This window comes from Chiloscyllium plagiosum, unplaced genomic scaffold, assembly GCF_037043375.1.
Source record: "Chiloscyllium plagiosum isolate Xiang-an unplaced genomic scaffold, Cpla_swu_hap1 HiC_scaffold_45, whole genome shotgun sequence".
Lineage (NCBI taxonomy): Eukaryota > Metazoa > Chordata > Chondrichthyes > Orectolobiformes > Hemiscylliidae > Chiloscyllium > Chiloscyllium plagiosum.
Genome location: NW_028270183.1, coordinates 72408190 through 72434598, shown reverse-complemented (window position 1 = coordinate 72434598; position 26409 = coordinate 72408190). Strand labels below are relative to the sequence as shown.

The following is a 26409-nucleotide window of genomic DNA, read 5'->3' as shown; positions in this document are numbered from 1 at the left end:
AGCCCGCGATCCCTCTTCGCTCAAACAAATGGCGGCCGTAAACATGGGCCTCTTCCCTGATCAGAGACCGCCTTCTCCTTACCCAGGCCTGGAAGGTCTTTTATATTTTTTTTTAACCTATATCCAGGCCATGTGAAGTCTCTCCTCCCATTTCTCCCAGCGAGGCTCCCACACACAGGCTCCGAGCGCTGCTCTCTGAAGCCTATTGCAGCCGCTGCTGAAGAAAGCTGCTCCATGTCTCGCACTGTCCTGACCAATGTGACACTACACATGCCCCACATAGAAACCCAACTGCGCGTACGTCTGAAATTATCGGTGAGTTTATAGAGAATATTCATTTCTGCACAGAATCGTGAGTAAAATATTAGTCATTAACAATTGCTCTGTCGAGTTACAGTCGTAGCGATGTCTCGCATGCATACAGAATGTTCATTACAATTCAACCATACCAGCCAAGTATGTAAGTTGCCAATCGTTCTGGGAGTTTGAAATGAAGTTTCTTACTCGAGTTGTGTAAATCGATTGGAAATATGTACAATATCAGATGTACATTTCAATTATTTCTTATATTCTCCCATTGATTTATGAGAGAGTTTCAATTCTCCACTGTGTAGTGAGAATGATCAATCCTGCAAAATAGTTTGCTTTCTGACCAATCCTGAAGCTGTCACTCCTCGAGCATGCTTTGGCTCCGCTTCTCACTCACCCTGGTTGGCGGAGCGGCCGCTGCTCCGTCCTCCAGTTTCGCCCTTTCCTCCCAATAGCCGAGTTGATTCAGGCGTGACTCTGCAGCTAAACACCAGAAACGTTAAGGGACAAGGGAAGTTAGAGACGATGCCTTGTGATGCGGTGTAAATGTCCCTGATATTGGACCGAAAGGCCTGGGTTCAATTCACAACTGGTGCAGGTGTGTGCAATAACAACTTTGAACAGGTTCATTAGGAAAAATACAAGGGAAGTCAGGCAAAGTGTGAAAACAATAGAAAATGCATGCAATGTGGTGGGGCTCTCAATGCTCAGATGTGTTTAGTCTTTACCAAGTGTTTCAGGGTCCCAGTGGGTCCCAGTACAGACTGTTCCACTTCTACGTGTGCCATGATTGTGGGGCAAAGTGCTGTGGTTGGATACAGAGGTGCTTTTCTGGAACTCCCTTGGTTTTGGAGGTGAAAATAAGTGAGAAGGAGTAGGGTTTTCTTTGAGTTACCTGTTCAACTCCTGTTGAAGCATCTCATTGTTGCCCTGACTCTAACGTTTCCTGCTCCTCGGATGCTGCCTGAACTGCTGTGCTTTTCCAGCATCACTCTAATCTAAACTCTGGTTTCCAGCATCTGCAGTCTTCAATTTTGCCTAGTCTACTTGTTTTGTAGAGAAAAGTGACATTTCGTAAGCCCATAACTCAATAACATTTCTTAATGATACAAGTTCCAGCACCTTTTTAGGAGGAATGTTCCAGATTCTGACAACTATGCATTCATCTCGAAACTGTTCAGTGTTGTCTCTGGGATTACAAAGGGCTGAATAGAAAGATGAAATGCTGTTCTTGAGCTCCCATTGAGATTCAGATTAGATTAGATCAGATCAGATTACTTACAGTGTAGAAACAGGCCCTTCGGCCCAACAAGTCCACACCGACCCGCCGAAGCGCAACCAACCCATACCCCTACATTTACCCCTTACCTAACACTACGGGCAATTTAGCATGGCCAATTCACCTGACCTGCACATCTTTGGACTGTGGGAGGAAACCGGAGCACTCGGACTCAACCCACGCAGACACAGGGAGAACGTGCAAACTCCACACAGTCAGTCGCCTGAGGCGGGAATTGAACCCGGGTCTCCGGCGCTGTGAGGCAGCAGTGCTCATTGGAAAGTACAGGAGGCAAAGTGCAGTGCAGGTGTGAGCAAACAATGAAATGGCAGAGCTGCAATGTGAGTGCTGCTTGGCTCATTGAGAGTGTTTTGGAGTTGGGTGAAAACAGAATGAGTTGAGACAGGGAGAAGGTGAAGCTGGAACTCAGTTATAGTTCAGGCCATTCAAAAAAATCACTTGGTCCCAATGGGAATAGGCATTTTGTAAGTGATACTGCGGAGTATTTTTTAACAGTTTTTAAAGTATAACATATCAACTTAAGTAAAGATCTGGGCTTTTGATTATAATCGAAATGTTTGAAGTGAAAGAAAATTGATAGCTCATTTGATTTCTCTTAATGGGAGTAACCAGTTGAATGTAGAGAGATGGTGTGACAGGAGAACTCAGTCCCGTGGTGTGCTCTTGTACAATGTGGGAAATAAGGGACGCTTCCAGTGCCGCTGACGGTTATGTGTGCAGGAAGTGTGCCATATGCAGCTACAGGGAAACTGTTTTTCAGAACTGGAGCTGTGAGTGGACTCACTGTGGAGCATCTGTGATACTGACAATGATATGGACAGCACGTTTAGTGAGTTAGTCACACTGCAGGTGAGGGTTACATAGGCAGAAAGGGAATGGGTAACAATCAAATCAAGCAAATAGACAAGAAACGAGTGCAGGAGTCAACAGTGGTTATCCCCTTCTCAAACAGAAACAGATATACCGCTTGGGATTCTGTTGGGGTGGGGTTACTGGTGGCATAGCCTCAAAGGAAATCAGCAACAGCCAGGTTAATGAAACCACAGTATCTCTTCTGCGCTGAACGGGAGGAAAGAGAGTGACAGGGCTATAGTGACAGGGGATTCAATAGTCAGGGGTACAGGCAGGCACTTCTGTGGCCACAGACATGAATCCAGGATGGTATGTTACCACCCTGGTGCCTGGATTCGTGATATCATGGAGCGGCTATAGGACATTCTGGAGCTGGCGGGTAAACAGCCTGTGGTCGTGGAACACACAGACACCAACGGCATCGCTAAACAAAGGGATGAGGGCCTAAAAGCTGTATAAAGGAAAATCAGACTTACATTAAAATATAGATACTGAAATGTAATAATGTCAGACTTGATCCCAGTGCCATGTGCTGGTGAGAGCAGGAATAAGAGGGTAGATCAGCTGCATGTGTAACTGGAGAAATGGTGTACCAGAGAAGGGTTTAGATTCTTCAAGCATTGGGACCGTTTCTGGGTTAGGTGGGATCTGCACAAGCTTGACCGTTTATCCCTGGGCAGAGCTGGGAGAAATCTAGGCTATAGGTTTGCTCGCTGAGCTGTAGGTTTGATATCCAGACGTTTCACTACCTGGCTAGGTAACATCATCAGTGGCGACCTCCAAGTGAAGCGAAGCTGTTGTCTCCTGCTTTCTATTTATATCTTTCTCCTGGATGGAGTTCCTGGGGTTTGTGGTGACATCATTTCCTGTTCGTTTTCTGAGGGGTTGATAGATGGCATCTAGATCTATGCGCTTGTTTATGGCGTTGTGGTTGGAGTGCCAGGCCTCTACGAATTCTCTGGCATGTCTTTGCTTAGCCTGTCCCAGGATAGATGTGTTGGCCTTGTCGAAATTGTGTTTTTTTTTCATCCGTGTGTAGGGCTATGAGGGAGAGGGGGTCGTGTCGTTTTGTGGGTAGCTGGTGTTCATGTATCCTGGTGGCTACCTTTCTTTCTGTTTGTCCTACGTACTGTTTGTGGCAGTCCTTGCATGGAATTTTATAGATGACGTTGGTTTTGTCCATGGGTTTTACTGAGTCTTTTAAGTTTGTTAGTTTTTGTTTGAGAGTGTTGGTGGTTTGTGTGCTACTAGGATTCCGAGGGGTCTCAGTAGTCTGGCTGTCATTTCTGAAACTTCTTTGATATATGGTAATTTGGTTAGGGTTTCTGGCTGTGTTTTGTCTGCTTGTCGTGGTTTGTTCTTGAGGAATCTGCGCACTGTGTTTTTTGAATATCCGTTCTTCTTGAATACGTCGTATAGATGGCTCTCCTCTGTTTTTCGAAGTTCGTTTGTGCTACAGTGTGTGGTGGCTCGTTGGAATAGTGTTCTGATACAGCTTCCTTTGTGTGTGTTGGGATGGTTGCTGGTGTAGTTAAGTATTTGGTCAGTGTTTGTCAGTTTTCTGCATATGCAGGTTTGTAATTCCCCCTTGTCCTTTCTTTCTACTGTGATGTCCAGAAATGGGAAAGGAGCACAAAGGTACACGGAGTACTCCAGGTGTGGTCTCACCAAGGCCCTTCCAGAAATGTATCCCTGCTCCTGTACTCGAATCCTCTCACTATGTAGCTCACATCTCATTCACATTCCCTATTGCTTCCCAATCCGGCCTGCTTCTGAATGGAGGGAATCACAGAGAAATACAGGATAAAATGGAGTCAGGGTCTCTTGTATAAAGCTACTGAACACAATGCCCTCATCATATCCATACTGATCATGAAGCGCACATGCCTGGTATGAACATTTAAACGCTTCTTCAAGGCTGCAATGTTTCCTGCATCTGTCACCATTTCAGATGCTGCCAGACCTGCTGAGGATCTCCAGCACTTTTTGTTTTTATTACAGATTTTCACCATTTTGCTGAAGCAGTTAGAGTCAGAGACTTATACAGCACGGAAACAGACCTTTCAGTCGAACTCGTCCATATCGATCAGATATCCTAAACTGATCCAGTCCCATTTGGGAGAGTTGCCGAATATCACTCTGAACACACTCTATTCATGTACCCCTCATGACGCCTTTTAAATGTTGTAATTAAACCTGCGTCCATCATTCCTATGGCAACTTATTCCATACACCCACCAACATCTGAGTAAAACGTTTGCCCCTTAGTTTCCTTTGAAATCTTTCCACTCTCTCCTTAAACCCAATGCCCTGACATTTTGAACTCCCCGACACTGGATGAAACAAAGACCTTGGGTATTCACCCTATCATGCTCCTCCACAAGATAACCCCTCAGTCTCTGACTCTCCAGGGGAAAAGCCCCAGCCTATTGAGCTTCTCCCCTTAACTCCACAGTCCTAATAATAATCGTGTAGTTATTTTCTGAAACCGTTCAGGTTTAGCAAAACTGAGTCGTAGAAATGTACAGAATAGAAACAAACCCTTTTGTCCTACTTGTCATGCCAACCAGCCCAATCTATACATGCATCAACTTCTGCCTGCGTGAAGCAAGTTGTCCCAACGGTTCCCTTGAAGTCTTTCCCCTCTCACGTTAAACCTATGCCCTCTGATTTTGGACTCCCCTATACTGGGAATAAAGAACCCGTAACTAGTTACCCCGTCGTTGCTCCTCACAACTTTATAAAGTTGTATAAGTTCAGTGCTCCAGGGAAAATATCCTCAGCCCCTCCCTATAGTTCAAAAGTTCTAATACTAGCAACACGCTTGTAAATCTTTTCTGAACTTTTTCAAGTTTCCCAATATCCTTCCTATAGCAGGAAGACCAGAATTGACAGCAGTCTGGGCATTCCAATGTTACAACCAACTCTTATACTCAATGCACTGCCCAGAAACAGTTAGCATACCAAACACCACCATCACTAACCTGTCTACCTACAAGCCCACTTTCAAGGAACTATCAACCCACACTCCATGGTCTATTTGTTCGTTAAAACTTCCCAGGAACTTGCCATTATGAGGTTGAGACCTATCCTGGTAACATCTTGCCGAAATCAGGGAGAGTAGAATTGAGTGCAGTATTCTAAAACTGGCCTCACCAATGTCCTATACATCCAGAACGTGACCTCCTAACTCCGATACTCAGTCACAGAATCCCTACAGTGTGAAAGCAGGCCATTCAGCCCATGAGACTATACCAACCATCGGAACAGCATCCCACTTGAACCATGTAACCAAGCATTTCCTACAGCCAATCCACCTAACCTGCACGTCTTTGATTGTTTGAGGGAACCAGAGCACTCAGAGGAAGCCCACGGAGATTCAAAGAGGGAGAATGCGCAAACATCACACAGAGAGGTATCGAACCCAGGTTCATTTATTGATCTGTGCACAGACCAATAAAAGTCAGCATTACAAATGCAGCCTTCAGCACCTGATCTCCCTGAAACTCTACTTTCCAGGAACTGTGTAATAGTTCTGACCCCTCAGAGGGATTTAAGGTGAGGAGGAGAGAACAGGAACAAGATTGAGTTGTAGATCTATAAAATAACTCTCCAAACACCTCTCTGTTCCGCCCGTCCTCTGTTCCCCGCTCTCTGCCCCCCGCTCTCTGTTAACCCCGATCTCTGTTCCCCCACTCTCTGACCCCCTTCCCCACTCTGTTCCATCCTTCTCTGTTCCCCCTTCTCTGTTACTCACTTTCTCTGTTCCCCCCGTTTCCCCCTCTCTGTTTCCCCACTCTGTAACCCTCTGTTCCCATATGTACTCGCCCGCTGTACTCGCCCCCCTCTGTTCCCCCTCTCTGTTCCCCCGCTATCTGTTCTCCTCTCTCTCTTTCGCCCCCTGTTTCCCAGCCCCCTGTTTCCTCCGCCCCCGTTTCCCTCATCCCGTTTCCCCGCCCCTGTTTCGCGCCCTGTTTCCCCCGCCCCTGTTTCCCCGCCTCCTGTTCCCCGTTCCCTGTTTCCCCACACTCCTTGTTTCCCAACACCCTCTCAGACTACCCTCCCTTCCCTGTCCTCTAGTTCTGTACTCGCCTACCACAGGGAAAAGACCTTGCCAATTCCCCAACCATTCCCGGCCTGATTCTGTAAATCTCTATAAGGTCACCCCTTAGCATCCGAAGCTCGAAGGAAAAATGCCCTATCGAAGCCTGCAATTCTTTTCTGACCCCTTTCAAGATTGAGAACATCCTTTCGATAGGAAGGAGACCAGAATGGCATCGAATATTCCAAAAGTTGCCTAATCAATGTCCTGTAAAGCCACAATATGACCTGCCAATCCCAATACAAAGGTCTCTGACCAATAAAGGAAAGTAAACCTTCTTCACTAGCCTATCTACCTGCGACTCGACTTTAGATGAATAATGAAACTGCACTCCAAGGTCTCTTTGCTTCGCAACAATCCCCAGGAACTTAATATTAACAGTAAGGTTTGCTCTTCAAAATTTCAGCAACTCACATTTTTCTAAACTGAACTCCTCAGCGCAGTCACGAATCTGATCCAGATCGCTTTCTACTCTGAGGTGATCTTTTTCACTGTCCACCACACCTCCAATTTTGGTGTCAACTGCAAACTTACTAACAATACCTCTTATGTTCACATCCAAATCATTGATATAAATGACGAAAAATAGTGGTTCCAGCACCGATCCTTGAGACACTCCACAGGTCACACGTCTCCAGCCTGAAAAGCATCCCTCCTCCACCATCCTCTGTCTTCTACCTTTGAGCCAGTTCTGTATTCAAATGGACAGTTCTCCCTGTAATCCATGAGATGTAACCTTGCTAACCAGTCTCCCGTAAGGAACCTGGTCGAATGCCTTACTGAAGTCCATGTAGATCATGTTCACCGCTCTGCCCTCATCAATCCTCTTTGTTACTTTTTCGGTAAACTCAAACCACTTCAAGAGACATGATTTCCCACGCACAAAGCTGTTATTAATATCCAGGACTTAACCCTGTACATTGGGGTCTGCATAGGTGTTAATATGTTATAGGTATTAATATTCTGGATAAAGTTCACGTACACCTGTTTTGTGTTAGTGACTGTGTATTGAGTCTTGTTAATATCACCAACACAGGTGAGTTCCTTTTGAAAGATAGTCACAATATCCCTAACCCCCTCCCATCTGCTCTGTGTCCTCCATCCCCACCGCATGCAGTGTGAGAAACATGAGTTTCCATGTGAGTGAGATTGAGAAAACATTCCCTTCTTTCCTGTAGCCCACCAAGAAATGGTGGCAGCGTCCTTACTTCTGGACCAGGAATATCGGGTCCAGAGTTGAGTAACAGCATCTTTGAATAGGCTGGTTAGATAACATACCCAAACCACCAGGCCATACTGTCTTCCAGCTGTCCCTGCCTGAGCCTCCACACAGAATCTTCCTGTTGCTTCTCTACTGTCAGAATCTCCCATTGCTCAGATTGTCCATGTTACCAAAAAAGAGAAAATGCTGGAAAATCTGAGCAAGTCTTTCAGCATCTGTAAGGAGAGAGAAGACCTGACGTTTCACATATAGCTGACTCAGCTGAAAATAGCTGACTCGAAACGTCAGCTATTTTCTCTCTTTACATATGCTGCAAAACCTGTTGAGATTTTCCAACATTTACTCTTTTTGCTGTGGTTCTGTTCGCCGAGCTGGAAGTTTTTGTTGCAAACGTTTCGGCCCCTGTCTAGGTGACATCCTCAGTGCTTGGGAGCCTCCTGTGAAGCGCTTCTGTGGTGTTTCCTCCGGCATTTATAGTGGCCTGTCCCTGCCGCTTCCGGTTGTCAGTTTCAGCTGTCCACTGGAGTGGCTGGTATATTGGGAACAGGTCTATGTGTTTGTTGATGGAGTTTGTGGATGAGTGCCATGCTTCTCGGAATTCCCTGGCTGTTCTTTATTTCGGTTGTCCTATAATGGTAGTGTTGTCCCAGTCAAATTCATGTTGCTTGTCGTCTGCATCTGTGTAGAGAGAGCAGAGTTAATATTTTTACTTGAATGACTCTTGTTCAGAACTGCAGATCTCTATGAAGAAGGGTCACTAGACTCAACATGAACTTTGCTTTCTCTCCACAGATGCTGCAAAACTATTGAGTTTCTCCAGCAACTTCTGTTTTTCTTTCAGATTGTCGCTTTTATAGTCCGTTCTTTTATATTCGTCGTGGAAATGAAATCAACTCGACTCAAATGCGAGCAAGAGCAAAGAAAACGTTTATTCGGACCCTGCAGGGTGGACCCAATACTTTTGGCAAAATGCCTCATGTCAGGGTGCCTGGATAGCTTTCACATTTTCCCTTTAGACTAAACTGTGCTTACTCATATCACATCTCAAGAACAAGAGCTTAGAACATTCGAGCTTCTTTCCACATATGGAGTTGTTTCTTTTCTCATTTCTTGAATAGTGATATAGTAGTTTACTGTCCTTGTGAGTCTACTGTGAGTCTGGTTTAAACAATTCATTTTTCCATGACTTTGCTTTTCTGCCTGCCTGCAAGACTTTGCAAAGTATTCACTTTGCAAAGATTTCGCAATAAATGTTAATTTTCCAGTGTAATGTTAAAGAAATTATTGACTTGTCATTCTAATTTTTGTAAAATTTTTGCGAGTGTTGTAAAAAGAAATCTTAGGTGGCATCTTGCAGTTAATGCTGCAGACCTAATGCTGGAACTGAATCCTGGAGACTTTGAACTTTGCCAAGGATGATGTGTTATCAGTTGTTTCTCATCAGTTGACGGTGTGGCGTAGATTCAAGAGCTGCTGGTCCAGTGAGGGGGAAGACAGATTGGTACATTTCTGAGCCCTACTGTTCGTGCTGATGATCGCTGAGGCTGTGAAGGTGGGCACTGTCAGGGAAATGAGGGAGGCAGGCCTGAGAGATCATGAAGAGTCAAGACGTCAAAGAGAACAGGTCGATGTCAGCATGGCTTAGCAATGGGAAGGTGTCAGACTCCTTCCCTGTCATTTTCCCAATCTTAACACCTCCCAGTTAAAAGCCGGTGAATAATTGAGCATTCATTAACGCAAAGTCTTTCAATAATTATTTCGAGCCCTTCAATGTTCACGTCTTCGGTTGTTTACTTACAAGTACTAGACTGTGCAATGAGGGGAAACAAATTGAAGACTCATCGACTACCTAACTCTGCTTCCCAATACTATTACATCAGACACCTCCCCTCACCCCATCTCTCAAAATAGAATAGACCATGGTGTCCTGCAAACCGCTGTGAATCTTTTTAAAAAGTCAACATATATGGCAGTCATATCTTTTGAAAGTGACCTTTTTTAACAGAATGTAATGTGAAAAGGAATTTCTGGAGAGCAGACATTTCTCTAAGATTTCTGGAGGAACTTCCTCTTGACAGCATCTCCCAGTGCTATAGCAAACACCACCATTCCAGACCACAGCCTCTCCCAAAATTTGTATTATTCCTGGTGATTAGAGTGATTCCTTTTTTAAAAAAAAAAAGCCGTATCAGTTCAAAAGAGCCTTTTGATCTTCAGGGTTTATTTTCAAATGCTTGCAAGTCATTTATATGTGTAAATACTTTGTTTAATTTGTGCTTCATGTTGACTTGTAGCTGGGGACATTTTGACAGACCAGATTATCAGGAGGATGGGAATCAAAGTTTGCCAGACAGGAGGGTAAACATGAGGAAGCAAGTTTCATTTGATCGGATTTTGATGTGGTTTGGTTATGCTTCATTTGGAATACAACAAATTGAAAAGGGAATTTTGAAGAACCATTGATTCCTTCAGAATCTATTGTGCAATGCTATGAATGACAGTCCAGACAACAGCAACTATATTAAAGTGGCTGCTGGACTGCCTCCTGAGGAATTTAATATTTGCAACAGAGTTGTCTTAAGCATTTGTACCAACATCGAAGTATCGAAAAGCCTGAGACGGGAAATTCCTTGCTGATCAATATTGAGGTTATATTTCTGGACAATGCAGCCATAGTGAAAATAATAAAGAAATGAGTTCCTCTCCTTCACCCGACCTCATCGTTTCTCTTTGTTTCTCTTTCCTGCTCATACTCACTCCCCCACCCCCTCTACATACTACTTCCAAAATCATTGCCATGGCCTCCAAAGTTTGGTGACATTTGAAGAAATATGGCTGCAGACTGTGACCGACTCCTGGTCCCCTCACCTTGGTCTATCTCCCATAGAGTGTTGCCATTGAATGCTTTGCATTTATTATAATCTAAGTTGGCCAGCTGCCATGCGTATCCACGGAGTCAAGCAGTTTCCCAAGTAATTGTTATTTGTTTGAATCAAGCAAGCTTATAAACGTCTTTCATGGCGAATTCAATCCAGGCAGCAGCACGTCCACACCGTTTCACTGATGTCATCAATTATTAGAAGTCTAAATACTGAGGTCATTACACTGCTCTAGGTCGGAGATGTGTAATTACTCCTGTGTTTATTATGGCCAGATCTTACAGTAAACTCCGAACGGATGGAGGAGCAGGAAAGGAAAAGGAATGAAATTCTCTTTTCAACAAAACAGCCAATACTGGCTAATATGACATGAAGCTTCAGTGAATTTGAATAATGACGAATTACTATATTCGCATTCTGAACCAAACATTTGTTCGTGAAAGGGATAAATTAGCAATAGTGTATAAAGTCTTGAGTTTCGTTTTCCGAGGTAATGAATTTAAACGTAAATTCTTGCATTTGGGATGTTTTCCCTCTGTTCCAGTGCAGACAAGTCTTTATTTGACCTCTTTATTCCACACCCACCAGCTCTTGCCCTCACAGCCAAAACTCTGGATGGTGATATGAAGTGCCAAATATTAACATTGTGATCATGGACATACTAAAAATGATTTAACTGATACTTTATGACCAGTTGCAGCTGTGAAAATGTTGACACATCACACCATGAATTCGGTGGAAACCGACGTTTGCCAGAACTAAAAGGAACTGGATTGGGAAGTACGTTTGGTCTGAGGTCAGATGAAATCTGCTATATTTGGTATCAATAATGTGAAAGGAAAGTTCTGGCAGTAATTGCAAGATTATGTCAGGATTGCCTCACCAAGGCATCCCATGGCAGCGTGGTGAACACCAGCACAGGTGAGAACAATCACAGAAAACAACTGCTTGACTAGTTCAGAAATGATGGCACATTTTAAGAGATCTAACTTGAATCGGCATAAAACATCCAAAGTTTTTCAATGGACGGTTGAATTTTGCTTGTCTTTCAGTATGAAGGTCTTGCATAGCCAAGAAATGGCTATGAACAAGGGTGACATGCTGAAGAAATGGTGTTCTCATCTTTTCCCTCTGTGCTATCTCTTCCACACCCCAACCCCAGCATTGCCTCATTGTGTTGTACTGTTGACATCTTGTGGAAATGAAAAGAACCCTATACCAACACAACTATCTTGCACAGTCATTGACGAACGTAAGAAAACTCGTTGACCAGGCGTAGAATACTGACTGACAAGTCTGCGATTTTTTTTTTTGTTGTTGAACTGCTTTGGAGTTAATTCTGGATAAGTTTACTTATGTTAAATGACTTAATTTGTGCACTTTGATGAATTACAGATCTGGAAACATTGTCTTAGCAAACGGTGAGGAAAATGGGAATGCAGGTTCTCCTGGATCAAGTGAAGTAAATTGCAAAGTAAGTTTAGTTGACTGCATGACTAAGTTAGTCATTATTTGATAAAATGACAAACCATTAGGAAATAACTGGAGAGCTGGCAGTTTGTGCAATGTTAAACAACCATCAATGGTAACAGCTCGGAGACAATGATTTGATCATGTTCGGCCCAGCTCTCAAAGAGGAACTTACCGACGTTCGCTACCAAGAGAAAGTGAGAACTGCAGGTGCTGAAGATCAGATCTGAAAAATATGTTGCTGGAAAAGCGCAACAGGTCAGGCAACATTAAAGAAACAGGAGATTCGACGTTTCGGGCATGAGCCCTTCTTCAGGAATGAGGAGGGTGGGCCAAGCAGGCTAAGATAAAAGGTAGTGCGAGAGGCTGGAGAGGGTGTCGGGGCGGAGAGGTCGGGAAGAAGATTGCAGATCAAAAAGGCGGTGCTGAGTCTGAGGGTTGGGACTGAGAAAAGGTGGGGGCAAGGGAAATGAGAAAATTCGAGATCTCTGTATTCATCCCTTGTGGTTGGAGGGCTCCTAGATGGAAGATGAGGCGCTCTTCCTCCAGGTGTCGTGTTGCCATGGTCTGACAATGGAGCAGGCCAAGGAACTGCCAAGGTTCTTGGCGGAGTGGGAGGGGGAGTTAAAGTGTTGAGCCACGGGGCGGTTGGGTTGGTTGGTGCGGGTGTCCCAGAGGTGTTCTCTGAAACATTCTGCAAGTAGGCGCCCTGTCTCCCCAATGTATTGGAGGCCACATCGGGTGCAGCGGATGTAGTAAATGATATGTGTGGAGGTGCAGTGAATTTCTGACGGATATGGAATGATCCCTTGGGGCCTTGGAGGGAAGTGAGGGGGGAGGTGTGGGCGCAAGTTTTGCATTTCTTTCGGTTGCAGGGGAAGGTGCCGGGAGTGGAGGTTGGGTTGGTGGGGGGTGTGGATCTGACGATGGAGTCGCGGAGGGACTGGTCTTTTCAGAACACTGATAGGGGTGGGGAGGGAAATATATCCTTGTGGTGGGGTCTGTTTGGAGGTGGCGGAAATGACGCAGAATGACAAGATGTATCTAGAGGTTGTTGGGGTGGTAGGTGAGGACCAGTGGGGTTCTGTCATGGTGGCGATTGGAGGGGCGGGATTGAAGGGCGGAGGAGTGGGAAGTGGAGGAGATGCTTTGGAGAGCATCGTCAACCACGTCTGAAGGGAAATTCTGGTCTTTGAAGAAGGAGGCCATCTGGGTTTTTTGGTATTGGAACGGGTCCTTCTGGGAGCAGATGCGGCGAACGCGAAAGAATTGGGAATATGGGATGGCGTTTTTACAGGGGGCAGGATGGGAGGAGGTGTAACCGAGGTAGCTGTGGGAGTCAGTCCGTTTATAGTAAATGTCCGTGTTGAGTTGGTCGTCCGAGATAGAAATGGAGACGTCTAGAAAGGGGAGGGAGGAATCTGAGATGGTCCAGGTAAATTTGAGGTCGGGGTAGAAGGGGTTAGTAAAGTGGATGAACTGTTCAACCTCCTCGTGGAAGTACGAGCTAGCACCAATACAGTCATCGATGTAGCGGAGGAAAAGGTGGGGGATGGTGCCAGTGTAGCTGCGGAAGATGGACTGTTCCACATGTCCAACGAAGAGGCAGTCATAGCTGGGGCCCATGCGGGTGCCCATGGCTACTCCTTTGGTTTGGAGGAAGTGGGAGGATTGGAAAGAGAAATTGTTAAGAGTGAGGACCAGTTCAGTCAGTCGAAGGAGGGTGTCAGCGGGAGGATACTGGTTTGTTCGGCGGGAAAGGAAGAGGCGGAGGGCTCTGAGGCCTTTGTGATGGGGGATGGAGGTGTATAGGGACTGGATGTCCATGGTGAAGATAAGGCGTTGGGGGGCGGGGAAGTGAAAATCATGGAGGAGGTGGAGGGCATGGTGGTGTCCCAAACGTAGATGGGAAGTTCTTGGACTAAGGGGGACAGGACCGTGTCAAGGTATTCAGAAATGAGTTCGGTGGGGCAGGAGCAGGCTGAGACAATGGGTCGTCCGGGGCAGAGAGGTTTGTGGATTTTGGGCAGGAGGTAGAAACGGGCGGTGCGGGGTTGTGGGACTATGAGGTTGGAGGCGGTGGATGGGAGATCCCCTGAGTTAATGAGGTTATGGATGGTCGGGGAGATGATGTTTTGGTGGTGGGAGATGGGGTCATGGTCAAGGGGGCAGTAGGAGGAGGTGTCCACGAGCTGGTGTTTAGCCTCAGCAGTATAAAGATCGGTGCACCAAACTACCACCGCGCCTCCCTTGTCTGCCGGTTTGATGGTGAGTTTGGGGTTGGAGCGGAGGGAGTGGAGAGCTGCATGTTGCGAGGGTGAGAGTTTGGAGTGTGTGAGAGGGGTGGAGAGGTTGAGGCAGTCAATGTCACGGTGGCAGTTGGCTATGAAATGATCGAGGGCAGGTAAGAGGCCAGCACGGCGTGTCCAGGTGGGTGGGGTGTGTTGGAGGCGGGAAAAGGGGTCGTGAGAGAGTGGGTGGGAGTCCTGGTTGAAGAAGTAGGCGCAGAGGCGAAGGCGGCAGAAGAAATGCTCGATGCCTCGCCACGTGTTGAATTCGTTAATCCGGGAGCATAGGGGGATGAAGGTGAGGCCTCTGCTGTGGACTAATATTTCATCCTCAGAGAGGGGGAGGTCTGGAGGGATGGTGAAAATACGGCAGGGCTGGGAGCTAGGAGCTCGGACCTGGTATGGGACTGGAGCTGGGAGTGGGGGCGGGGTTAGGCGTGGGAACGGAGATCGGCGTGGGGCGGGGTTAGGCGTGGGGGCGGGGACCGGAACGGCGTTAGGCGTGGGGGCGGGGATCGGGGTGGGAGCAGAGACACATGCGGCGTGGTCGTTGAGCGTGGGACGTTCGCTACCAAGTCCTTTTACTATTTGATACTGCAAAACCTCTCCTTATGAAAATTGTAGATTCCTTTTGAACAACTCAGTGGAAGCTGCATCCATCACTACACTGTTAGGCAGACCATTCCAGTTTCCAAACTATGCTGTTTCTTTCAAAAAAGAATTGCTTGCAACCGTTTTTATTTGCTGATAATCTTAAATTAGTGTCCTTTTCTTCTCAGGACTTTTTAAAGAAGAATCCATACAGTATGGAAACAGGTCACTTGACCCTAAAAGTCCGCAACAACCCTCCAAAGAGTAAACAATCCAGATGCATTCCCAAACCCTTTTACTCTACTCTATCGAAATCCCTCATGACTTTGAAAACTTGTAAAATGTCTTCTTCGTCCTCTCTTCTCCATAAAGAGCAGCCCGAGCTTCTTCAAACTAGCCACACAGTTGTGCAGTTGTTCATCTCCGGTAACATGTTTGTGGATCTTTTGTGCACCTTCTCAAATCCCTTCCTGAAGCATGCAGCATAAATACTAGCTGTGTTGGAAAAGCAGGGCGTTTTATAAACATTTGTCACAATTTCCTTATTTTGAATGTGACGGCCCTATTTAAAAAGTTCAGAATTCTAATGATATAGCAATCCGCACTGCCAACTTCATAATCTGTGTGCATACACAAAACATTCATAAACTGCATTAAATATTAGACTGGGATCACTTAAGGAAGCATTGATCATTGTAGCAAAAGATGTTAGCTTGTGTATAAAATGAACAAAGAACAATCCAGAATAATTCTGAGTTGGAGGAGGTCTGATTTCAATGGGGCAAGAGGGCATTTGAACAAAGACATTTAAGCATAAATTTGGGCAATGTTCAACTTCAGCTGTACAGTGCAGCTTATCGTTTCCACAAGCAGGAAACGTTGGCAAAGACAAGAACAAAAATTGCCTGGATGATTTTGCAAAGGATACGGATTATTGATAACCCCAGTGAGAACCGTGCTAAATATACACAGTTCAGAGGGGACATGAAGAGTAAAGGAGACTGGCAACTAACATTAAAAGGGAATCCAAAAGTCAGCCTTAGTCACAAAAAGTGAAAGCGAAGCAAAAGAATGATTGGGGCCAATTATCATCCATCCCATGTTTATACTGCATAGGGGCAGGGATCTGGCTGAGGCATTATGAAGAGGAAATTGATGTCCAGTTCATGGTAAAAAAATGTACTTGATACTTGGATGAGATGAAGTTTGACAGAATTTTAGAAAGGCTAAAATAAAACAAAATTGCAGATGTTGGAAATCTGAAACAAAAATGAAACTGCTGGAAAATCTCCGCAGGTCTGGCAGCATCTGTGGCAGGAAAGTAGAATTCTGCTGCAATTTCTGCTTCAATTAGAAAGGCTGATTTTCATAGAGTGTTGGTAACTGATAACAACTGAATTGGAGACAACTTCGGATATAGAGAAAAGTAATATTGAAGCTGCAGCGGTAATGTCCACAACAACCTAATCATGTTCAAATACAGGTATGGAATCAGAGACTGGAGAATCACAACAGTTAAAATATTTTTCGTTAAAATATTTTTCTTCAAAATTGTCTGGATGAGTCCAGCAAACAGATTCATCTCAGTGGTGGGAAAGCTTCTAATGTACTGTAATCTCAGCCTCAAGCAACAATACTGAGAGATCATATGGACTAACTTTATATGCTAAATAAATAATCTAGTGTGTAACCCTTTCACCTAAATCATGTGATGAAGGCTTATAATTCTGAAACTTCAGGTTTTTCTTGAGTATTTAAACCAGTTTAGAAACATAGAAAATAGGAGCAGGAGGAGGCCATGCAATCCTTCGAGTCTGCTGTGCCATTCATCACCATCATGGTTGATTGTCCAACTCAATACCTTTCTCCCCATAATATTCGATCCCATTTTCCACAAGTGCTATATCAAGTCGCCTCTTTAATTGTAGTTGAAAGCGCTTTCTTGGAGTTCCTAAATTTGTTCTTGCGTTCAATTGAAGCTGTGAAACAAACATGGAGTCCAAACTCTGTCTAAGTTCTGAGGAAGTTGACAATTTAAGTTCAAAAGAAAAGAAAATGACAGTCAAAAAGTAAGTTTGATCCAATGTATGACCATGTTATGCTTCATTTGCAAAACAGCAAGGTGACAAAGGAATTTCTGTAGAGCTGGTGGCCATATGTTTGACCATCAGAAATCGTTTCATGAAGATGTAAATGTTTCAGTGCTGTATGCTACTCGATAAGACATATCACAGAAACAATGACATGGACACAACTCCCGATCATAGTACATTCAAGAAAAATGGCTTCTCAATTATTGACACATTTTCTCCCTACTCCCTTGAACAAGAAATGCTGAGTACTTAGTGGAGGACAAGCAGCAGTAGAGCGTTAAAGTGTTGAGTTTATCTCAGACTGAAATTTCTAGACTATGTGGCAAATGCAAAGTGTTGAAGAAGTGGTTTCACTCCTTGCGCCTGCTCCTTTTCTCTGTTGGCACCTGCTGCCACCACAGTTGGCAATTTGCTTTGGCCCTCAGTGTCATTTCTTGTAAACGTATTGAGGAATTTTAAAGAAGTATTCACCATCGTGTGCCGTTTTTAATTTGAAGTATGACCTTGTTTCATTAAATTAGCTGATCAGTGCTTGAAATGCAATATTGTGCGACTTCTGTTATTTTAATGTCTGGCAATACGTTGAAGACCCAGCGACCATTTTAACTTGATTTTAATTTTGTGGTTATTGATCAATTGCACTTTCACAGATCGGGCATTCAAGAAAAATGTAAAAAACAACTACGTAAAAACAAGGACTGCACGTGCTGGAAACCAGATTCTAGATTAGATGGTGCTGGTAAAGCGCAGCAGTTCAGGCAGCATCAGAGGAGCAGGAAAATCGAAGTTTCAGGCAAAAGCCCTTCATCAGGAATAGAGGCAGAGGGCCTGCAGGGTGGAGAGATAAAGAGAGGAGGGTGGGGGTAGGGAGAAAGCAGCATGGAGTACAATAGATAATTGGAGGTTGGGATTGAGAAGATAGGTCAGGGAGGAGGATAGGAGAAGGTAGCAAAGTGTACAATCGGCGAATAGGGCTGGGGATGAAGGTGATATGTCAGAGAGGAGGGTGGAGTGGATAGGTGGAAAGGAAGATGGGAAAGTTATGGGGACAGTGTTGAACTGGAAGTTTGGAATGGGGGTGAGGTGGGGGAAGGGGAAATGGGGAAACTGGTGCAGTCCACATTGATGGTCTGGGGTTGAAGTGTTCCGAGGCGGAAGATGAAGCATTCTTCCTTCAGGCGTTTGGTGGTGAGGGAGCGGCGTTGAAGAAGGCCCAGGAACTCCATGTCCACTGCTGAGTGGGAGCGTGAGTTGAAAAGTTGGGCCACAGGGCGGTGTGGTTGATTGGTGCTGATCTCCCAGAGATGTTCCCTAAAGCTCTCTGCACAGAGGCGTCCAGTCTCCCTGATGTAAAGGAGACCGCATCGGGTGCAATTGATATTGGTGGATGTGCAGGTAAAACTTTGATGGATGTGGAAGGCTCCTTTGGGGTCTTGGATGGAGGTGAGGCAGGAGGTTTTACAATTCCTGCGGTGTCAAGGGAAGGTGCCAGGACGGGAGGGTGGGTTGTTGGGGGTCGTGGACCTGACCAGATAGCCACGGAGGAAATGGTCTTTGCGGAAGGCAGAAAGGGGTGGGGAGGGAAATATATCCCTGGTAGTGGGGTCCAATGGGATGTGGCGGAAATGTCTGTTTCGTGTTTCTGGTCATCATTCCTAACTCTTCTGAGACATAAAATAAACCTTCTCCTGTTTCTGTACTTCTGTCATTTTTGGTGAACTCATCTCAAGTAACATTTTGGAATTTGTCAGTCAGGTCAAGATTGTTCTATGTTGAGCTTTATCAATTTTGACCAGTTTGCCAGCCCTTCTTGTGCTGGAATATTGGAATGGGACTGGGTTCTATCAGCCCTTTAGGGACAGGCTGCAAGCTGGATAGGTGGATAATACGGTGGAAGATGACCAGGGAAGGAAGAAGTTTCAGTGCCTCTCATATTTCCACCTCCGTAGTATTTTATTGATCCCAAAAAAGGGAATGGATGGCTACTCAGGTGGTCCATATTGAGTCTATTCCCGCCAATTCTGGCAGTTTATTAGCAGCAGACGGGTCCTCCATTATGTGGGAGACCTCCTCCTGCGTCCTAGAGACACGCTTGTTCGATGTCCCTCCCAAAGAAGTACCTCATTGCTCACAACAGGGTATCCCACCTGCATACTGGAACAGTCTCCTGTCCATGGTGGCGATCAATACAGGAACTGTAAATCAAAGTAAGTGAGTGAAAGAAGTCGTAAGTGCTAGAATGTACACAACATTCCCAGAACCAGGTTGGCACATCCTATTGAGGCCATTAATGAGTCATTAAAATCCCCCAATTGGTGCATGGACAAAGGGTTATTCCTAATCCGAGTAAGAGTATTGTGATTGCTGCTGTTTCAGTGAGAGCAAGCAAATAGTAAAGAGTGGGCATGTGATAAAATCATTTACATTCAGTGCTGAATGCTTGAGACTTTTTTTGTGAGAAACTTTATAATTCCTCTACATGATCTTAATGCACTGATTGTTTCATACAACGGTGATTTTCTACATAGGTTTACAGAGGAAATACAGACCATTTTGCGCAATCAGCTCATGCCAGTGTTTATGTTCCACACAAGCTGTTTCACATCATTCCTCATGTAAGTCGCCCTTTGTAATTTTCTATTCTCATCCATTCCAAGTGCTCACCTGGTTTCCTTGAAATACATCTAAACTATTAATTTCAACTATTCTGGCTGATCACATATTCCCCGTTCTCATCATTCTTTCAGTGAAGAAGTTTCCTCTGAATTCCCTTTTGGATTTCTAGAGGTACTGTCTTCCATTGACAGCCTCTAGTTATGTTCCACCCCATTGAGAAATGTTTTATCTGTACCTTCTCTTTTCAAAACCTTTCATAATTTCAGAACTGTCAACCTTATTTTCAAGAGAGAAGTGAACAGCACGACAATTCTTCCCTGATATACACAGTCAGAAATTTGTTTATTATTCTTGTACATCTTCTCTTCACTCTCTCTCGTACATTCTATAATATGTCAATTGGAGCTACAGGCGATACTCATAATTATAGTCAATCAAATATTTATCGGGACCCTACTTTCAAATCTATCCCTTTAGAGATAAGGCTCAGAGCTTTGTTTGCATTTTTATAGCCTTCGGAATCTGTGGTGAAATGGTTAATGACTGATGTAATTGTCTGAGATCCCTTTGGTTGTCTCCCACACTTAAATACGCATCTTTGAATACGTGACCTGCACATTATTCCTACCAAGGTGTAACACCTTACGTTTATCTGTGTGGATCTTCATTTGCTAATTTTTTGACCGTACCATAAATTAATTAATAATCTCTTGCAACGTCTTCTGGTCCTCAGAGTTGACTATATTTCAACATTCCTCTTCCAATTTGGTGTCATTGAATAGCTTTTTTGTAATAATTAGAGACAATATTTAATTTGCAGTTTTATTTTGTTTGGTTTGAATTTTTGCTAAAACACTTAGAGAGGTGCAGTAATCCACATGATAACTATAACAACTAAATGTAGAATGACAGATAAATGAGAATTATTACAAACACAGGACTAATTAATAGGCTCTATTAACTGCAAGGTCAAAGCAGGGAACTACTTTTTACACGAATGATATGGTGAGATTATCCGGACTGCAATTACGTTTTTCCATTTCTTTTGGTTGCAGTTTATTTCCCCAGGTCTGTGCTACTGGTATCAAATTTAAAAGGCACACATCCTCCATTTTAAAGTAACTAATAGTAAAAAAAAATATAAAATGCAACATGATTTAAGAATCCATCCCTCGAGGCTGTACATATTCACAGCCATGTAGAGTAATATAGGCAGCGGCTGAATGAGCTGTGGTTGACTTCCCTGGACCGTTGGAGGCTGAGGGGTGAATTTATAAATGATTGTAAAATCATGAGAGGCATGGATACAGTGAATAGACAAGGCCTTTTCCTTGTGGTGGGTAGAGTCTCACTCTAAACCTATACTCGTGAGTCTTGGTTTAGAGTGAGAGGGGGAAAAATTGTAAGTATCTAAGGAGTAACTTTTTTCATGCAGAGGATGGTGTGTGTATGGAATGAACTGCCAGAGAAAGTGGTTAAGGCTGGTGCAATTTCAACATTTAAAAGGCATCTTAGTATGTATATGAATACGAAGGGTTGAGAGGGATATGGGCCAAGTACTGGCAAATGGGATTAGATTAGGATATCTGGTCAGCATGGGAAAATGAGACCGAAAGGACTGTTCCCATGTTGTACATCTCTACTCCTTTGCTCTTAATGTACGAGTAGAATCTCTTTGGATTGTCTTTAACATTATCAACCAAGGCTATCTCATTTTCCTTTCGTGCCCTCCTCATTCCCCTCTTTAGAATGTCCGTGCACCTCGTGTACTCTTCGAGATTCAATTGATCTCATTTGTCTATATCTAATATATGATTTGTTCTTATTCTTAACAAGAGCCTCAACATCTTTATTCCTCCAGTGTTCCCTCCTCTTACCAGCCTTACCTTCACTCTAACAGGAATATCACGCCTCTGAACTCTCGTTATCTCACTTCTGAAAGCCCCTCTCTTGCTGGCTGTCCCTTTCGCTGCATACAGTCTACTCCAATCAATCATTGAAAGTTTTTGTCTTATACTGTCAATATTTTCCCTCGTCTAATTCAGAACTTTATCTTATATATAATGCCAATCCTTTCCATAGGTATTTTGCAACTAATTGAATTATGACCCCTGACCCAAACTGGTCTCCTACTAACCATTCAGTCACTTTCCCTGCCTTATTTCACAAGAGTAGAACAGGTTTGCTCCTTCTGTGGTCGTTTCATCTGCATATTAATGAAGAAAAATTTCTTCAACACTTAACAAATTCCTCACCATCCAAACTCTTAAGACCATGACTGTCCCACTTTATGTTTGGAAGGTTAAAATTTTCTATTATTACACTCCTATTACTCTTACGCACAAATTAGATCTCTAAAAATATTCACTATCTAATTTCACTCTGACTACTGGGGAGACTATTACAATTGCCTCAAAATAATCATGTTCTTCTTATTTCTGAGTTCCACCCACATAGCTTTACTGGACCATCCCTCAGAAATACCTTCTGTCAGAACAGCACTAATATTTCACCACGAGAAAAATTGACTCCAATCTCCTTTTGGGTCTTCCTACTTCTGCCGTACCTTTGATGGTGTCGGTTGTCCTTGAGGGGCTTTGAACATAAATTATTCAATTTACTGGTGATGGTTAGTAGCTGAAAATAAAGATGCTATGGGTGACTTGGTGATGGGAAATAAAAAGTTATATATTGGAAGGAAAATTCTGGATATAAATAACAATTTAAAAAAAAACGAAATCCATTCTGTCTGCTCAGGTCTTGCTTACACCGTTGTAGCTTCAGGATATTTTCCATATATTTTGATTATTTCAAATTCATCTCACCCGCTGTTTTGTACTTGTCAGCCATTTGTTAATGGGTATTTGCCGTTTCAGAATGTAGGTCGCCTTATCGTGTACACTCTCGGAATTCAGTATTTGGAGTGCTTGTTGTTTCAAGCTGTGCTTTGGTCTATAAGGCAAATTACAGAAACATATTAATAGCAATTTAAGGTAAAATATTAGGGTATTGGAAGACAAGCTAAGAGCTTCAATGTTTTGCAGAGAGTTTGTGGGAAAGGACATGGAAAGCAGCAAGGTTTCCAGTGCTTCTGATCTTTGCCATCCCTGATCGAAATCAATCTGTGATTTATAATTTTGAGGAGTCATATTCATTAATATTGGTGTGTCAGATAGATCTCAGTGTCAGGAGTGTGTGACTTGCCTCTTTATTTTGTGATGAACTCAGGGGAACATACAATAACAAGGGTGTAAATCCAAAGGGGTGCAGGAGCAGAGGGTCCTCCATGTATATGTGCTCAAATGAGAGAATGTACCATGACATGTGGACAGAAGAGCAAATAAACCTTACTTCAAGTACGCTGTACCGAACAAACGCAAAGCAATTATGTTAAACTGAAATAAAACAGTCGCTTGTCTGACCTGGAATATTGCGTCCAGTTTCAGAAGCCACATTTTTGGAAAAATGCAAAGTTATGAGATAGGATGCGTAACTGATTCACAACACTGTTCCCGGGATGATGTACCGCGCCCACACTGAGAAATTGGGGCTGTTCCCCTCTGCTGATAGTTTCCAGACGCTGGGAACAGTTGCTATGATTGGTTCTCAATTCCATATTGCGTCACATAGATCCAAATGGCTGAATATTTCCAGTACTTCTGAGCGCTGCCTTGCCTGATCAAAAATTTATTATTTTTGAGGGTTGCTGTTCAGTAATATCCCTGCGTCTGATAGATCTCAGTCTGATTTCGTGGGATTTGACAGGCGTGTGTCAAATAGATCCCAAGACTTATGCTCCATGAGATTTATTTGCGAGAAAAACTCCAGTTCTGAGAATCCGCCCTTATTACTGACTGGACTTGAAGAAAGAATTAAGCAAACTCAAGGTTAGTGCATATTCATTCGAGATTTATTAACCATTTAAGTAAGCAATTTATCCAAACGTTAATGTTAAAGTTAACAGACGTGAATACAATGGCTGGATGCCACATTGAGACGAGATCGTGTGCACTCGGAGCTGTGAGTTTCTATACATCGTAACCATCAACAGAAAAGGAATACAATATCTCATCATAAAGGGTAGGCAACCATTCTGAATAAGGAACAAATTAACAGAAAAACAAATGGGTTTTAAACAACTGGGCAGCTACACTTTTTTTCAACTACAATCAACTCGACGATATCAAAGTGAAAAGGAAAATCCATGATTAATTATCCCAGTTACACGCTGAGAAGCAAAAATGATTTCACTGTTAGAGTCAGCAACAGGACAGATTGTAGATTGGGAATTCAGAGACCTTGATAAGCAGATCAGCAAAATCAAAGGGGTCCACAACTCATTCACTTAACCTGGAAAAGAGAGATAAAGCAATGACGCAGATATTTATGATCAGGGACATTCAGATTTAATTTTTATTCAATGGTACACTAAGAGATTTTACAAAACGTATTGGGCTGTTTGGCGTGTGAAAGATGTGATTATTCTCACCTTCACCAGTGTGACAGCAGCGCTGTAGAAAATACTCAGTAAGAACAAGGTGGTGAACGTGGAAGCAGTTGTCCAGATGTTGCCACTATCATCCTCATAGTCTTCAATCCAAGTGTGGTTCATTGAATCTATGAATATAAATCCGAGAGAACGCATTTAAAATGTTTATTGATCCAGTCCGATCTATCTGCATCCACGTCATATAACTAGAGACCATTGCATCTTCATAAAGCAGGCAGATGTTTCTCAATTGCGACTATTTGTATTTCTTAGTGTATTATTGACTCTCGGCAAGAACTTGCAAATAATAAATGCACATGTTCCTTCTTCACTGTCTGTAACAACATTTTAAATTACTTTTTCTTTTAATCTATTATTGAAGGATATTATTATTTGAGGAATGCTTATTAGGCACGATTATTTTAATTATATCATTATATTTTAAATATAAGCTGTGACAGCAGTTTAGTTGAAAATCGTGGCCATCATTAGATAAAAGTTCAAATGTGATTCTCATCTTTATTATTGGTGAGAAATTGCTTGGTAGATTATGAAAATAAGTTGCATTCTCAATAAGAACTTTGCTTCATATTTTTGTTTGTAGGGTCTGTATGTTAAGGAATACGTTTTTGTGCATGTGTCCCTTAATTTACTTGATCAACTGCTTGATGTGCATGGTTTTCCTTTAATGTTTGTGCATGTGGTCATGATTTACTCTGACTTCACTCTTGCCCATGTTTGAGTCTGTGCATGAATAAACATATTCATGCTCCTTTATTGCTGGTGTGCTCATGTATTTGTGCACGTAAGTTTTGTTCAATTCACAATGTATAAGCATCATTATGCTAATATGCCACGTCATTGATGCCGACGTTTATCTCGTAATGTCTTTGTGACTGTTCGTTTTTCGTTAGTGCTGTCTAAAATGTGTGTTCATGTGTCAATTTCAGATTCTCGCTACACTAGGTTATTTTCATGTTTGTGCTTAACAAGTGTTAGCATGCAACATCATGTTTTGATGGATGTTTATACTTATGTGATGATGTCTGCTTGTATGGCAATCTATCCTAAACCATACCCTGATAAGCTTGTTTGTGTTATTGTGTGTGGATGCTTGTTGATGCTTGTGCCATTATCCTTGTTTAATAAATGCCCCACGTTTTGTTGATCTGTGCACTTGCGTGTCTGCATGTGAGACTCTGAATTTGTGTGTATGTGTGACCGCGTATATGTGCTGATCAACGTGATTTCAAAATAAAAAAATAAGCTGCCTCTGTCATCATATGTTTGTGATTATAAAAATGGGAAAATAATGAAATTAACGTTTTCTCTGTGCACTTACGTGCCTGTGTGTATCGACATTCAGGAGGGCAGTTTTGGCATGTTGTATCTGTGTTCATGCATGTATGCCTGTATGCATTGGTGCTAGGAAAACGTGAGGACTGCAGATGCTGGAGATCAGAGCTGAAAAATGTGTTGCTGAAAAAGCGCAGCAGGTCAGGCAGCATCCAAGGAGCAAGCTAATCGACGTTTCGGGCACAGGCCCTTCTTCAGGAATGCATTGTGCTGTATGAATGCATATGTATTTGTGGCCATTTGTGTGTTACCGTGTGTCTATGTTTTTCATGGTTATGTATGAGTACCCCTGTTTATTTCTGTAAGAGCTTTTCTTTCGGTGTATGTGAGTTTTTGTAAATGCTTAGATGAATGTTCAAGTGCCATTTGCATGTGTGGCTCTGTGCGTGTATGCGTGTGTGACATCTTATGTATATGCACATCTGAGTGGATGTGCATAATTATTTGTCTTTATGTGAGAGCCTGTATATGCGTCTTTACGTGTGTACTTGTGGGCATCTCTCTGTATCTGTGTGTGTTTCTGCTCTTATACCAAACTGCAATTTTTATTATTCTAAGTTTATTGTTCTAATTTTAATTGATTGCCCACAGTTACATCGACCTTGGTGTTGTAGGAAACATTTCCCGTCATCGTGAAGAGATAAGCGTTTTATGTGCGATTCTCCTGTTGCAGTGATAGAATTTCTGTCTCTGAGACAAAAGGGCTGAGTTCAAATCCCGACTGCCCCAGAGATGTTTAGTAACATTTCTGAATATGTTTATTCAAAAATAGTTACTTGTGCTCTGTATTTGAAACAATGGCACAGCAGTTGTTAGAATGCCATAATTGATCCTATGTGTTC

At 43.2% G+C, this 26409-nt stretch overlaps 1 gene segment (V, D, J or C); it reads right to left on the bottom strand.

The window, feature by feature from the left end:
• Positions 1-667: 667 nt before the first annotated feature.
• LOC148136746 (Ig heavy chain C region, membrane-bound form-like) overlaps positions 668-26409 on the bottom strand; it is a 30050-nt gene continuing 4308 nt past the window's right edge. The window contains 3 exon segments of the C gene segment in view: positions 668-792; positions 16875-16992; positions 24212-24339. Of these exon segments, the coding sequence occupies positions 668-792; positions 16875-16992; positions 24212-24339 (371 nt within the window).